The sequence below is a fragment of the Rhamphochromis sp. 'chilingali' genome (genome assembly GCF_963969265.1).
Source record: "Rhamphochromis sp. 'chilingali' genome assembly, chromosome: 3".
NCBI classification, from domain to species: Eukaryota; Metazoa; Chordata; class Actinopteri; order Cichliformes; family Cichlidae; genus Rhamphochromis; species Rhamphochromis sp. 'chilingali'.
In genome coordinates, this window is record NC_137931.1 from 40,106,785 (window position 1) to 40,123,536 (window position 16,752).

The following is a 16,752-nucleotide window of genomic DNA, read 5'->3' on the forward strand; positions in this document are numbered from 1 at the left end:
CGCAGAGAGAGCGCGTCACCATGGCAACCGTAACGCTGCTGCCTGGAACAACAGAACATAGCTGTCAAACAAAACCCAAACAGGCAAAAAAAAAAAAAAAAAACCCCAAACCGGCCTGACCCGCCACAATATGAAACAGGAAAATAATAAAGTAATCCATTTATTTCAACAAAGTAACTGTATTCTAAATACCACCTTTTTAAACGGTAACTGTAACGGAATACAGTTACTCATACTTTTTATTTTAAATACGTAACGGCGGTACATGTATTCTGTTACTCCCCAACACTGTCCAAAGGTGTAAACAGTTGAAACAATTACAAAAACCATAATCACTTACAGAGTTATTAACAAAATCATCATCCTTGTAAAACTATACCCAGATTACAGTTTGATATTGCACCTGCAGATGTTTGTGTTTGTCCCTGCAACAGTCATGACTGCGCTGTAGAACAACGCCTCCAGTGGGCAGAATGTAAAAGACATGTCTTCGTATCAATGAAGATATGTCTTTCTGATTCTGACAGTGTAATAAATAAACTTATCATTGGTCTTTTATTTTTTTAACTACTTTCTCTAGCAGAAAACAACATTCATGGACAGGGACTTCTAAAATATTTTCCAAACTATATCTTTTAGATAACTAACAGAAAATGTAATAAAGGTCATCAATATTAGTTAAATATTAGTTAAAAGTATTTTTGCCTTCTCTCACTCAAACAGCTCTGAGGTAGTTTAATGACAAAATTACAATGATTTGACCACATCTTTTATATGGTAAATGGTAAGTATTTGTATAGCGCTTTACTAGTCCCTAGGGACCCCAAAGCGCTTTACACATCCAGTCATCCACCCATTCACACACTGGTGATGGCAAGCTACATTGTAGCTACAGCCACCCTGGGGCACACTGACAGAGGCGAGGCTGCCGGACACTGGCGCCACCAGGCCCTCTGACCACCACCAGTAGGCAACGGGTGAAGTGTCTTGCCCAAGGACACAGCGACTGTCCAAGCCGGGGCTCAAACCGGCAGCCTCCCAATTACAAGGCGAACTCCCAACTCTTGAGCTACGCCCATCGCGATATTTGTATAGCGCCTTACTAGTCCCTATTGACCCCAAAGCGCTTTACACATCCAGTCATCCACCCACCCATTCACACACACATTCACACACTGGTGATGGCAAGCTACATTGTAGCCACAGCCACCCTGGGACGCACTGACAGAAGTTTATCTTATTTCATTGTCTCACATACACCAAGTGTGTCGATGACCCCTTGACCTTGTATTTGATAAGAAGTTAAGTGAACAGATTCACAGAGACTGATATTGTTAAACCTCATACAACAGGCCAAGAGACATCAAAAACAGAACGTATAAATTAATAAATAAAACAAACAATTCGGAGCACATACTGAATATTTATAAATTATTCAGTACAGCTTTTAAAGTCTTTAATAATGTAATATACTGCTGACAGAAAACATGATAATCTGCTGTAATATCTTACAGTGTATAACCTCTTAGCATATCAAAGAAATAAGTAATCATAGGATCCTAATTATATGTTACCCTAGAAATGGTTACAGTACTTAAATGAGTCAGTATATGACATTAACAGATCTTCTTATAATGGTATTTTATGCAACATGTCAAATCCAAGTCAAGCCTCTGTCATTGTTTTCAGTGTGGTGTTACTAACTATGGGAATTAGTGACTGGTATTGTCTCTTAATAGCTTCACTGTTATTTCTCAAATTATTTTGAAACCCTAAGTATCAAAGGAGGTGCAAGATGAGATACTGGTGCTGGGTTTCTCATTCAATCAGACTGATTTTGGACGCAGCTTGGACACGAGGGTGGAGATGGTGGTTGGGTTGCGGTGGATGTAGTAGATTGCAGCTCCTCCAGCCATGAATGTCAAGCTAAGCTTGATCAGGAAACCTGTCGTTGAACTCTGTTGTGCATTCAGCTGGAGGATACATATGAAAAGATTATAAGAATGCATCTTTGATTGGCTGACCGGTGCATACAGCAAAACTCAGAGTATGCAAAATAAACGCTTTTTTCAGACCTGTCTAGTTTTTAGAGGTTGGTACATGCGGTCATACTGAGTGAAGATTGCCTTGCGTGCCCCCTCCCATTTTCCTGGTCCCATCAACCGGTACTGGTAGGCTGTAACAGGCCCCCACAGAACTTTCTTAAATAGAGGGAAGTCTGTGAGGAAGAGCCAGAGGAGATTTGGTTGCACTCCAATGTCCTTTGCTAAGTCGTCCATGTGCTCAACAAAGTCCACCTGCAGAGGTGTTAACTTTGACACAACATAGCTGTAAAGAGGATAAGTCAAAAAACAAATAAGTTAACCAATAGAATATTAGACCCACACACCTAGTTTTAAACAAGGAAGGGTTGAAAGGTTTAAATGATTTCTTCACTTTTTTGGTAAATGATTTGCAAAAAATATTCTTATTATTACTAAATTAAAGAGGGGAAAATTAGTTTTTAAATACTTTTTTGCAATCTTCTTGGTGTCATTCTCAACAGCTTTGATCATGGCCTGGTTTGAGGGCAGTTTCTTATGTCCTGAAGAGCAAAAGAGAGAAAGCAAGAGTAAAGATAGTGACTGTGTTGATATGTAGATGTTGATGTAATGATAAGGTTTACCAGCAGGGGGCACTGTATTTAAGAAAGCTCATGAATGCCTCCAGGGGGAGCAGATAAAAGAAGACTAGTCTGTGGCGTGGCATAAGGATGTTAATAAAATGTTTTGGAGCGGTAGCTCGCAAAGCATAAGTGCATGCTGTGTTATTTTTAACAAGCGCTATGAAGACAACAAATGGTACCAGGAGTAAAAGCGAGACTGTGGAAGCGATAGCAGTTCAAAGTTCTGTTTGAGATGGAAATTTGAAGCCACCAGAAGTAGGGTTGCCAACCGTCCCTTAAAATACGGAATCGTCCCGTATTTCGAAACAAAAGTACACGTCCCGTATTGAGCTAATAAGGGACGCACTTTGTCCCGTAATACAGTGAGAATCAAAAGTAGTCTATAACTTTTAATGGAATTAACGCTTTGTTTGAAAACATAATTCCCAGCCCCTCTCCTGCTTTGTGACCAATGAGCTGACAGCACACTTATGACAATTCGAGTATGACAATTCAGATTACCGCTCATCTCATTGGTCGAGGAAAGGTCGCTTACGGAGAAAATACCGGAAGACAACAGATGACCACAACAAGAAGCATGGCCAACAGGGAAACAAACGCCGACACGGCGGTGCAAGTCTCGGACGACAGTACACCTAAAGCTGGGCAAACACTGTGCGATTTTTTCAGTCACGTTATTCAGCTCCTGCTCAAACTGCACGATTGACTCGCAGGGGTTAGAAGTTCATAGGTCACGATGCAGGTCTCACACTATACCGCCCGATGCTCTGATGCGACCTGAGAGCTCACACTGTGCCTCCATAACACGAAGGTTATAACAGAAAATCTGTCGCGCTCTCTCTCTCTCCGTCTTACACTCACACAGACACACCACCACCACCATCAACTTTGCTAAATTGCTAATGAAAAACATGATCAGGCAGCTGTGATTGAGCAGCAGTGTAAATCCAACTGTTTTCACGGTTGTTGTGGTCGTGATAATTTTGTGATGCCACATCGAAAAGGCTCGGATGAGCTTTCCAAAGTTCTACAAGTTGTGCCTCCATCGCTTGTGTCCAGATCACACGCTGCACAGCCGTGCTGCTCCATCTTTTACACCAACGTTTACGTGTTTGCGCGCGAGCAGTGTGAGCGGCTGTGATGAGACCCTCACGAGCGATTGATGATCGGGAGCTGGTCGTGAGGTGTTAATCACTTCTCGTTACCCCACGTATACTACACGATGCACGATGAAGGCCAAAATCGGTCAAAAATCGGCTCAAAATGGGCCTAAAACCGCACAGTGTGAGCCCAGCATTAGAGCAGCAATGTTTGTTCCCCTCAGAGAAAGGGAAGAATGGGAAAAGGAAAACACCTGGCTGGAAAAAGTTAATATGGGCATGTGCAATGAATATCAGCGCTATGTGGCCAGAAGTGTGATAATATAATTTATTTTGTGTAATAAACAACTGCAAGGATAGATGATTACAACAAATAGATGACTAATACATAAAAGTAATACATAGATGAATAATGATGATGAGTTAAGATGCGTAATCATGGGAACAAGCGGGTTTACAAACAGGAGCAGCTGATTAGCATTAGAAAAGCTGAAATAATATTTCAACTGAAGCCGATTGTACTAAATGCACTAAATGTGCACTGTTACAAGAATGTTTTTCTTTCTATTGTTTTCTATTATTTTAAGTTAAGCAGGACAGAGTTCTTTTAAAGAAAGATTTACTTATATTCTCAAAAGTTAAGCATGACAGGCTTCTGTTTAAGAAGGAGACCTGTTTTATTGTGTTAATGTTGTCATTTTGAGCTAAAAATAAATGGCTAAATGATCATTTGTTTCACATGTGTTCATATCACAAAGAATACACATCTACTTAAATCAAATTCAAGTCAAAGGGTTAAAAAAATAATTTCACACACAAAAAAAGAGCTAGAAAATTCACCACACTGGGAAGGGTGAAGACAACTGGGTCGCCCGGCCCTGGCCACGAGGTGTCCCTTATTTATTTTTCAGGGAGTTGGCAACCCTAACCAGAAGCAATGTCATTTTGGTGTAAAGGAAATAACATTTTTGGGAGACAAATTCTCTTCTGGAGGTCTTGAGCCAGATGAAAGAAAAATAAAAGCCATTGCAACCATACCACACCCAACAGATAAGAGAGGTGTGCTCAGAGTGATGGGAATGATCAACTTTGTTGGAAAATACATACCTAACTTGTCAGTGAGAACATCAGCACTAAGGGAGTTACTTCGTGATTCCATGGAATTTAAATGGACAGCGAGGCATGAACAAGAATGGAATGATTTAAAGACCACACTGACAGCGCGCCCAGTGCTTGCATATTATGATCCAACTAAGAGTCTGAAAATCTCAACAGATGCCTCAAAGAATGGGCTTGGAGCTGTTTTACTTCAAGCTGAAGAGGGGAGCTGGAAACCAATTGCTTATGCTTCTAGATCCATGACTAAGGCTGAAACCAAATATGCTCAGATTGAGAAAGAATGTCTTGGGCTGGCATATAGACTTGATATTTTTCACTGTTATGTTTATGGTCTTCCTACCTTTACAGTTGAGACAGATCATCGTCCTCTTGTGTCAGTCATTAAGAAAAATCTGAATGAGATGTCGCTGAGGATTCAGCGTCTCATGATGAAACTGCAGAGGTATAGTTTTGACTTGATATACACACCAGGCAAGTATTTAGCTTTAGCAGATGCACTGTCACGAGCATCACAGGTGTGTCACGCAAGCTCCACTGAGAAAGAAGTAGATGATCATGTTAATATGATAGTGGAGTCTCTGCCAGTTTCTGACGCAAAGATAAAACAAGTATGTGAGGAGACAGCTGCAGACAGGGAGCTGCAAACAGTGATGGAAGATATCCAAGGAGACTGACCCAAAGAGTCCTGTTCAAAGTATTATCATGTTAGATCAGAGCTTAGCGTGGTAAATGGACTGCTGTTGAGAGGCAATAGGATCGTGATACCACATACCGGTAGTCTGAGACAGGTGATACTTCAAAGAATACGTGAGGGACACCTGGGAATAGAAAAGTGTAAAAGGAGGGCTAGAGATGCTGTGTACTGGCCTGGTATTAATAAAGACATTGAGAACATGATCGGAAAGTGTGAAACATGTAAGAAGTTTCAGAGCAGACAGGCAAGGGAACCCATGATGATTCCTGAACGTCCTACAGCACCGTGGAGGAAAGTAGGAACAGATTTATTTCATTTTAATGGGAAAGACTATCTGTTGGTTAAAGATTATTACTCTAACTTTCCTGAGATTGCTCTACTTACAAGTACTACTGCTAATAATGTGATCACACATGTGAAGTCCATCTTTGCCAGGCATGGAATACCAGAAACTGTCATTTGTGACAATGGTCCTTGCTATAATTGCAAAGAATGGCAGAATTTCGCAAGAGAATATGGCTTTAAACATGTCACATCAAGTCCTCAACATCCACAGGCTGAAAAAGGAGTGCATATCATCAAGCAGCTTCTGAAGAAGGCTACAGACAGTCAATCAGATCCTTATTTAGCTCTGCTGAGCTACAGGGCTGCTCCTCTTGACTGTGGTTTATCCCCTGCAGAACTGCTGACGAGTCGTAAGCTACACACAACTTTGCCCTGCTATGCAGAGAGCAAGCAGAGTGAAGAAATTATAAAAAGCAAGAGCATCTGAAATGGAAACAAAAACAGCAATATGACAAGGGAACAAGAGCACTTGGATTGCTTGCAAAGGATGATGTAGTGAGAATCCAAGATCAGAATGCATGGAACAGGAAAGCCATTGTTCTTCAGGAAGCAGGTCCAAGATCATATGTAAGAACGTAAGAACTGAAGAAGATCATGTGCTCAGAAGGAACCATCGCAACTTACTGAAGACTAAAGAGACATTTCAGGAGGAACAATGTGGTGAGGAAGATGAAAATGTTGATGTGTCACATGCAGAGACGGTGTCTGATTTGAAACTACTAGATGGACATGAAACTGTGAAGAAAAGTGAAGTTGTTTCAGAACCTGTATTGAGGAGGTCATGAATGCCTCCAGGGAGAGCGCATAAAAGAAGACTGGTCTGTGGTGTGGTATAAGGATGTTAATAAAATGTTTGGAGCGGTAGCTCGCAAAGCATAAGTGGATGCTGTGTTATTTTTAACAAGCGCTACGAAGACAACACAGCGTCAATCATTAGTAAAATGCAATGTATTTGATATTTTACTGTAAAAGATTTTATTTCACCTCAGTTTTTAAATTTTCTTTTATTGGAAATTCCTTACCTTTGAAGACACGAGTGACAAAACGGGCCTGCATTTCAGCTTGAGGCATGATGGCTCCGTCAGAATGGATAAAACCCACAATAGCTAGGGTAGGCTGCTCTAGGATTGGAGGAAAAACATGTTTGTACAGTCCAATACGGTGCCCAGACTTGTATATGGCATTTTTTGGCAAGTAGGGGAAATCGTAGTTATATCCTGTGGCAAACACAATCAGGTCCACCTGTAATAAAGAGGACAAGAAAGAAGAGCTGAAATTGTTTTTAATGACATTAAGAACTGGAATATTTAAAGCACATCAGATAATTTGGTTCTCTGACATTTTCTGCAGTACTGCCATCATCAAACACCACAGTGGAACCACGGATCTCTTTTATGTTTGGTTTGACGATGACCGACCCAGACAAAATCCGGAAGGGCAGATCGTCATTGATCACTGGGATCTGGCTGAAGAGCCTGATGAGGTGAGGGCAGCAGAGGAAAGACAGACATGTAAAATTCATATATAATAATATATTCTGATAACTACGTGGTAAACTACATGGTAAATGCCCTGCATTTATATAGCGCTTTACTAGTCCCTAAGGACCCCAAAGCGCTTTACACATCCAGTCATTCACCCATTCATACACACATTCACCCACTGGTGATGGCAAGCTACATTGTAGCTACAGCCACCCTGGGGCGCACTGACAGAGGCGAGGCTGCCGGACACTGGCGCCACCGGGCCCTCTGACCACCACCAGTAGGCAACGGGTGAAGTATCTTGCCCAAGGACACAACGACCGAGACTGTCCAAGCCGGGTCTCGAACCGGCAGCCTTCCGATTACGAGGCAAACTCCCAACTCTTGAGCCACGATTGCCCACATGCCCAATAGACAAATTATGATTTAAATAGTGTTCACTTCATAGCAGATACACAGTCTATGGACAATTTTGGTATGGTGAACAGTTTAGCAAACAAGATGAGACAATCAGCTTATATGTGATAGATTGCATTCAGCGAAACCGTGGCGTTAGGGAAGAATTTACATATCCCACCTGTGTTTGGGTTTGAGGCCATACATGGCGTGATCATACATGGAGTTGAGCTTTTTCTCACCAAGCCAGTTGAGAAATCTCATTGGCAACAGCCTGAACATGATATGGACAAAGCGTGTGTTGAACCTGTCCACTGGAAGACCATTGTCAGAAACCTGACGAATGACCCAAGCACCACTACGAGTGCTCAGATACATCTGTAAGACAAGACACAGAAAGAAAGAAGTAACACTAACGTGAAATTGTCTTATCTCACGGGATGAAGGGCATCCTTGTACTCTTTATTTTAGGAGGTAAAGCTTGAGGAATGAGGATGCAAAAGGCACATCAAATTGGCACACTATCAGACAAAAAAAGGGACACTAAAATGTTAGGAAGAAAGCTGAGCACTTAGAGAGCACTACCAACCTGCTCTGCAACTCTGCTGCCCTCCACCGCGATGTCACCCCCTGAGTTGCCGATGCCGATGACCACAACTCTCTTCCCATGCATGTCTTCAGGCCCCTTGTAGTCCCAGCTATGGGAGTATTTTCCTTCAAATGTCTCAATTCCTTTCAGACAACAGAGTGGAATTTTTATACAGTCATGTTTTAACATTTATCATGTGGTGGTACAGATATTCACTCACCTGGGAAGTCTTTGAGTGGCAGGTTAGGATAGTTGAAGTGACCAGTGCAGCAGATAATGGCATCAAAAATGTGGTTCTCCTCGTATCCATCTCTAGTCTCAGTCACCACATCCCACTGACCAGTGCGAGAAAAGTCCGGTCTCTGTTTCACACTCTTGACTTTGGTCTAAGATACAATAAATATAATAGCAGGTCAGTTTATACATATAAATATTAATATAGGGTATAATAAAATTGATCGCTCTTCTTTCTATCTTGCTACCTGGAAGCGAATGTATTGCAGTAGTTTAAAGTGGTCTGCATACATTCTGAAGTAGTTCAAGATTTTAGAGTGGTGCATGTAGTTGGGGTAGTCTGCAGGGATTGGGTAGTCACTGTAGCACATCATCTCCTTCCACACATTGATAGTAAGGGAACGATAGATACTAGCTCTGTTTGGTTCTGACACTTCCTGCAGAGAAGACGTTCCAGACAACAGATGTTAAGAAATAATAGTTTAAAATTGTACATTAAATTTTATATGAAAAATAGTCACAGTCAGTAGTGAATCTTTCTCTAGACTGAAGTCTTGCCTTGAATTTCCACAGTCCGCCCATGTCATCACTGCTTTCAAAGCAGGTTGGCTCCATGCCCTCATCCAGACAAGCCTTTACGCTGGTCAGACCACAGGGTCCTGCCCCGATCACTGCTACTTTGTGAACCATGATGGATCTGCAACAGGAGAAAAATATTTATCAAAGGAGGAAAAAAAGGGAAAATTAAAGTTAAACAAGACACCGTATAGTACGATATCATACAGGAAGAGACAAAGTTGCAGTGAAACTCAATACCGAAAGCTTTTGTAAAGAAAAAGGGAAACCTTATTGGTTGTTTCCATTGCAACATGTATTGCATTGCTTATACAGTTGCACATTTACTTGCCGTAATATTCATGTAACTCTACACATTTAAAATTTTACGAAAGTCAGATAACTCCTGTTACAGATAGATTACACAGATAATGAAGCCGTACGTCTTAGAGCATATCTTACAGTCTGTAACCGATTGCATTTAAAAGTCATATTACCATAAACACGAGCCCTGTGTCAGCCTTACCTCTTCTGTATAGAGCGAGATGAAATGAGTGATCCTGTCCTCCAGTTTAAATACTCAGTCAGATTTTAACAAACACGCAAACATGAAAGGCGGATGATTGATCAGCTCAAAAGTCCCAAAACAAGTCAATAAGTTAAGAAATACTCTTAAGAAGATCGTTTCTGCATTGCTTTTATGACGCTATTTAGAACCATTAAGAATGTAAAGAAGAATGCAAAACTGTGTGCCGTGTAAATGGAATACCTTGATTAAAATATAACTTAAAATATAGGTCCTGAAAACGAGGGGGATAAATGTCAGGAAAGATATTACGAGAGAGTTCTTGTTGATCAATAAGTTCAATAAGTGTCTTTAAAAAATAGTTTGAAAAGCAAAAACAGTAGTTTGACCTTACCTGCTCTTTGTACACTTAAAATATATCTTACATGAAAATAACACTTACGTAAAAGTTCAGGCAAGAATCAATCTGAATATTGATCTAATTTGCACAGGCAGTCTATAAACCACATAAAATGTCTTTTCATCATGTTTGTTTTCATGTTGAAGAAAGGCGAAAATCTAAACATATGAAGAGTGAGACACAGGCACTCCAAACACTCTACGTGACCAGGGGCTTCTGCACATTTTTATAAAGTATTTGCTTTGAAACACAAATGTCAGCATTTCCTTATCAGACCAATCGATTTTTGTGTTTGGAGGCATTGATAGGTTTGACTCAGTATCTATGCTTTGGCTTCTCTCTTTCTTTTGTAAGTAAACATGCTGCAGATTCGAACCCTTGAGAAGCAGATTACCAACCTTATGTTCTTTTTTATCTTTAGCTCTCTGAAATTTGGCAAACAGACTTTGCAGTATTCAAATGCCCCCAATGTTTCAGTCCTTGGCTATTTTGTGGTGTTTGAGTTTTGAGTGTTTTTCCCTAGTATCTGTAGTTTTGATTCTTTTTTATTGGACATCTGGATTCCTGTTTTGATTCATCTAGTTTTTCCAGCAGTTTTGTGTTATTTCTTTTGATATAATTGAATCTGTTTCTGTTTTCCTTGATGGATATTTAAGTGATGAGTCTGATTTTAAGATTGTGTGTTCTGGTTTATGTCTTGATTTTTATTGTTTGCAGTGATTTCAGCTCCCTCTTGTCTTTCTGTTAATGCCTGATTACCTGCCTCTATGTCCAGTGAAAGTCTAGTCTCCATGTTTTGGTTAGTTCCTGAGTATCTTGCATTACTTTTACTTGCTCCTTTGGAATTATTTGGATTATTCTCACTTGTGTCTCATTCATGTATAAATCATCTACCCCTGCAAATGATACAACCATCTCAGCCTCCACCATTGGCCACATGACCAGTCTCCACAAGGAATTTATCTATGTTGCCAAACTCCTGTCTGGCTTGGCACTCTCCACAGGTCCCATTTGTCTTACCCTATCCTAAATCCTTGGGACCTGCCCGCTTGAGATCTCTGTTTTCTGTGTTCCCACGCTCGCACACAGTTTCCAGATATAATTAATTTTCTTCTTTTTTTCTTCCTTTTTCCTCCCAAACTAAATCCAGCTTCTGCTTGTTTTGTCAGTTAGCTTCCAGTTCAAATCATTTTAATTTTATTTCATTTATATAAAGCCAGCTAACAACAGTTGCCTCATTTCTGGCGAGAACTCACTTCTTTCTGTATTCTTTGCCAAGAAAGGCAGAAGGCTTCTTTCAGATTCCTACCCCCATGACACTCTTGACCCACCCTCTGTGGAATCTGAGAGTAAAAAGCTTGGGTCTCATGTTACACCCCTGAATGATCCCAAATGTAACAAGTGGGTGTTTCCTCACTGAAAACTTTTACTCAAATGATATATCTCAAATATATAAACAATTTAGAATTAACTATATTAATGGGTTTACACTCGTACATTACAGCTCTATCACAGGCTGTATTTAACCCATTGCTGGGAGTTTGCTCACACATTGCAAAACTTTCTAACTAATATACATATTCTTTTCATACTTGGAATAGTATTAACATGCACCTTTTTTCCCCTCCATAACTCATTTTAGTAACACTCAACACTGTAAGCATACCTGCAAGGGAGAAATAACCACAAAAGTGACAAGCTGGTGCTTCCTCACTGAGAACTTTTACTCGAATGAGGATTTCCCCCAGCTAAATGGGTGGAGACAAAAGCAATCAATCTCAAGTGACCCGATTCAGACCACTTCGTAGATCACAGATAACACTTAATATTTAACAGTAAGGGAGGAAATAAACAAAGTTTACTTTAAAAAAAATTCTCAAACGTATCTTATAAAACATGTCCTATACCTGTGTAACCTCCTTAGATAAATCACAGAATATTAATACTGTTTTTATTAAAAAATGTGTTAAAATTTGTTGTTATTTTATCTTCTTGCACGCTTCCCAACAAAATAGATGCTGTCTCGACATTAAACAATTGCAAAATCTTCTCACAAATGTTTCTACTTTCTCTCGCTCTCTTTTTTTTTACTAGTCTCTCATGAAATTGACACTGAAGCTCTTGTTCTGCCAGCTTGCACACGAACAAAGGTCAGGGGTCACAGTTTAAAGACACAGACCACAATCCATAATTGGTAACAGAGTACCACATAAACAGTCTATGGGTATTCTTTGGAAAGTCCACGAGTTATTAAGAGCAATTAACTATGCAGACAGCATTTTCAGTGCCCATGGCAATGGTGTTTGTGAACAGTCTATGAATTATTCATGGAAACAGTCTGCACACAGACTTGCATGAGTCCATACATGAAGGAGGGCTGAAAGTATGGCTGCAGGGGTAGCAGCCATGGGACGAGAAATGGAGCGTGACACACAGGTAACAACACGGATACTGGCTGGACACTGTAAAAGGAAGGAATGCTGCCCTTATCATAGGTCATGCATCTTGCTGGGTGCCTCTCTCGCTCTCTGTGGCAGGTGCCTTTTCAGGTTCAGCCACTGCATTTGAGGATAGGTATGCATGCGGTAGGTTCCCATCAGGCAAGTTTTAAGCATGTAAGTTTATGTCCAGATTTTCACTAGGCTCACTGAACTCGAAAACTACGAAAACTGGCTTTTCAAATTTTCCTCCTGCTGGTGTGCAGTTATGTACAATATCAACCTCTGATTGACCAAGAAGGCCGTTTCTTTCCATTGACAGGGTGGAAGCTTGGAGTGGTTATTAATGTAGCTCATACTCATCTCCACTGTCTTCCTCAGATTCCTGAATTTGCGTTTCAGGCCGGTGCCTCCTTTCCTGTTTTCTTTGGTCCCTTCTGGGGGGCTCCAGTTGTGTCAACAGGCGATTGATCACAGGGCATTAAGAAGTTTCTGTGCAGGCCTTTGGAGCGTCCTTTTCCCCTTTCTGGTTTCACTTCATAGATTGGCAGGTCAGAACCCACTGGGCTCACTACTATGTGAACTATGTTCTCCCAGGAACAGATTGGCTGGTCTTCCCCTGGGTGTCAGATTCTTAATCAAGACATGTTCACCGGGTTGCAGCACTGAACTTCTTTTGTGTTATAGTACTTCTTACTCCTTTCAGCAGCCTTTTGAGCATTTTGTTTGGCAATGCCATAGACTTCCTCTATACCTTCCTTCCATTTCTCTACATACTCATGTTGATCATTGAACGCTGACTTAGAGTGCAGCCCAAAAACATATCAACTGGAAGTCTGGGTGATCTCCCATGGAGAATATAGAATGGTAAATAACAGGTCACATCACAATTGTTTATAGTTGTAGTCATACACCAGCTTGTTTAGGGGCTCCTTCCAGTTTGATTTCTGTGTGAGTCAGTGTCTTAAGCTTTTGCACCAGTGTCCCGTTCATCCTTTCCACCTGACCATTCCCCATTGGCTGATAGAATGTTGTCTGAGACCCAGCCACTCCACTTAATTTCTTTAACTGGCCAAACAGCTGATTTCATTATAACCTCTTTTCAGTCCATTTTAAATCTGATAAGCAAGGTGGGAAAATGTCAATGTATCTTTCTGGCCTGGTTCATCGAACTGACCTGAGATTTTCAAATCTTTGTGCCAGGATTGGCTAAGCTGCTGTGGCTGGGCAGTCACGGAGGGCTGTGTGCTAACTTGTAGACAAGCAAAGACTGTGAGTGGTTCTGAGGCTTATAAGCACCATTGACAGGGATAAATGGTTCCACTTCCGTTTCTTTAGATTCCATTATAGTTCTCTGCTCCTCTACTTCCCTATGAGTCCCTACTCTTTCCACATTTTCCCCATTTTGAATTCCACCGCCAGACTGCATGTGCTGGACATCTGAGGAATAATCCAAGAGGTGCTTCCAAAACTGATTTTAGGTTTCCCCACAGGCTGAATCTCCCTTCCTTTTTTTCTCTGCTCATGCTCTACTTACCAGATTCAAATTGAATACATTTATTAGAATTAATATTTGGACTGAAATAAAAAATTGCATTCCCCTACTGATAATACTTTATTATTACATGAATATAGCACAAGGTTCAATTAGCTTTAAACAAAAATATCTGGTGGAACTTCCTCCAAAGAGCTACTTTTTACTTTCTTACTCTGAGTACATTTCATAACCTGTCCTTTTTCACTTGAGTAAAGAATTTGAATTTGTTTTTGAACTTTTACTAGAGTACTTTACAACACTAGTATCTGCACTTCTGCTTAAGCACAGAATGTCTGTACTTTTTTCACCCTCACTTAGGGCTATGAGCTCTGGGTAATGACCAAAAGAGGAGACCAGGAAATGCTGGAGAAATTTTATATCCCAGCTGGCCGGGGAATATCTCGGTATCCCCGTGGGGAAACTGGAGGAAGTGGCTTCTCTACTTAGACTCCTGCCCCTGCAACCCTAATCTCTATAAGCAGCAGAAAATGAATGGGTAGATGGCCTGGGGGAAAAAAAGAAGCCTCCTGTGAAAGTTAGGGTAGCTAAAAAGCAATATAAAAATGTAAATAGCCTAACACATCTAAAAATATCTCATTCCACCTCAGACACCATCGACTTAAATAATAGCTTACCTACAAAACCTACAAGCCAATTGAGCCACAGAAACATTTAACTAGATAGACTTTGATCTAAATTCCCTCAGCTTTTCCATGTTTTTGGATACACCATCAGGTTAGGAAGCATATATATATATATATATATATATATATATATATATATATATATATATATATATATATATATATATATATATATATATATATATATATATATATATATATATATATATATATATATAACAATAGTCATTTCTCCATCACCTAATATTGGTTCATTCTACTTATACAGTAAAATTATCTGTTGAAATAATCACACTTTTTCAGACTGATATATCTAACATGCAGCAACTCACTACTGCAATGTTTTGCCAAAAAGACAAGAAGTGAATCCCCCTTGATTGTTTCCATGCTCTAAGAAGTGCACAGTGTTAGCTGTTTACATTTGTCACATGCTGCACTATGACATGTAAATATGGTGGTCATGAGACACTGCTATATAATGTTTTATTTAGAAATACAATAGTTTTGCCACTAGTTAAGTGTGAGCATACTGCTATTGAGTGGAAAATGGGGGTTAGCTCCAAGTGGAATACAAATAAATCATTATTTAGTTTAAAAAAAACAAACTTCATGTGTCATTTAGGTGCTTTACAGTACAAATAGCAGAACAAACTGTTCCCAGCATTTTGCTGATTACACAGTAAGCACTAATGGGTTTAGCTTCATTTATATTTCTGGATTCCCAGGATACTGCACAGCACAGCAACCCTTAGTCCCCACTTCTGTCATAAAACTTTGTCAGTTCCTAGAACTTGAATGAAGGCCAAAGGTGATTTTGCTGTAATAGCACTGAAACTTTGGAATGACCCTTTGGATGTAGTTTGCTCAGCTAATTTGCTCTGCAGTCATATTTTTGCAGCCTGTTGATACTTTGCTTTTACAAGCTTGCTTTGGATGTCAAACCTATTCTGTACTTTTCACTTTCATCTCTGCAGTTATGCATTTTACAGATTATTTCTTTATCGCAACCGTGCACAGCACAGAAATGCAAGAATGAAAATGCAAATATTCTTTTTTGGGTAGTCACTTTGTATAATTTTTCAGCCTCGACTGTCATGCAATTATTTTTTATGTGCACATGTGGGAATCAGCCCCTGAAAATGCAGAAAATTCAGGGATTAGAAATGATAAATTTACTTGTGCTATCCCAAAAAATGTGTGTGCATGTGTGTCAGAGTGTGTAGGGAAACAAAACTGAAGGACGCCAGGTTTCTTTCTTACCTTGATCCTGGTATGTTTGTTGGCTCTGTGTCTGGAAAGAGGAAAGAGAATCATCAGAGCACCGACTTTTATAGCCCTACTGAGACAGCGACCAATGACAGGCTTCCCCCTCCCCAACATAGGGATGAAAAGACCAAATGTTCTTCTAAGATCGATTAGAAAGGACGTGGTATGCGTCATGTATATAGATGCATTTTATTTGAATATTGAAGAAAAAAAAAGAATTTAAGTTGTTTTTTCTTTCAAAGAAACATACAGAAAAAATAGTAATAATATATTCCTGTAGCATGTACTGGAAATGGGGGCGGTCTTAGCTCGGATGATTTAATAAAGCAGTTCTCACCTCATGGGTGTAATTGGCAGCCAACCCAGAGTCCTTTGTAGCTGTGGACAGGCATAAGCTCATTAGGGAAGTAAAGCTAATCGGACTGTTAATTTAGCATGTTGTTAGATGACTTTTATAAAAAGGTAACAAAAACTGGATCTAGTTGTAAAACAAATATTCTTTGCTTTACAGTAGGTGGTGTGTTTGAGCAGAGGCTAATAAACAACTGTAAGAGATGCTCTTTGTAGTGCGTGAATGTGTGCGCATGCCGCAAAATAGGTAAATGATTGATAGCCAGCTGCCTCCCTGACTGTGTGCCCAGCCTGGACATAGATCACAGATGGCTTGCAAACTCATTGTGTAATTATGAATGGCTACTAGAAGCCATAAATCAGTTAAAATTGGGGTCAAGAGGTTCATGGGTTCAAAAAATGCCCCCAG

The 16,752-nt window shown here is 40.1% G+C and overlaps 1 protein-coding gene across 2 annotated transcripts; it reads right to left on the minus strand.

The window, feature by feature from the left end:
• Positions 1–23: 23 nt before the first annotated feature.
• On the minus strand, positions 24–16,009 carry LOC308394571 (flavin-containing monooxygenase 5-like). Of its 2 annotated transcripts, none has more exons than XM_080878947.1 (11): positions 15,987–16,009; positions 9,185–9,323; positions 8,875–9,063; positions 8,613–8,778; positions 8,393–8,535; positions 7,985–8,181; positions 7,263–7,398; positions 6,946–7,165; positions 2,512–2,584; positions 2,076–2,328; positions 24–1,973 (listed from the first exon to the last, which is right to left on the minus strand). In XM_080878947.1, exons 2-11 carry the CDS (start codon positions 9,314–9,316, stop codon positions 1,827–1,829), a joined length of 1,656 nt encoding a protein of 551 aa, XP_080735073.1. In that variant the 5' UTR covers positions 9,317–9,323; positions 15,987–16,009; the 3' UTR covers positions 24–1,826. The 2 variants fall into 2 exon arrangements, with proteins under 2 accessions (XP_080735073.1, XP_080735072.1); XM_080878946.1 differs by lacking the exon at positions 15,987–16,009 and adding an exon at positions 11,774–11,844 and having other exon boundaries at positions 25–1,973.
• Between the last annotated feature and the right edge of the window lie 743 nt (positions 16,010–16,752).

What these genes read in the sequence shown, in the direction of transcription:
- LOC308394571 (XM_080878947.1), bottom strand. Translation starts at nt 9,316, where the DNA reads ATGGTTCACAAAGTAGCAGTGATCGGGGCAGGACCCTGTGGTCTGACC. An exon ending in TGCAATACATTCGCTTCCAG is followed by an intron (nt 8,779 to 8,874) that starts GTAGCAAGATAG and finishes ATTGTATCTTAG; the next exon opens with ACCAAAGTCAAGAGTGTGAA. An exon ending in GCAGCAGAGTTGCAGAGCAG is followed by an intron (nt 8,182 to 8,392) that starts GTTGGTAGTGCT and finishes CTTGTCTTACAG; the next exon opens with ATGTATCTGAGCACTCGTAG.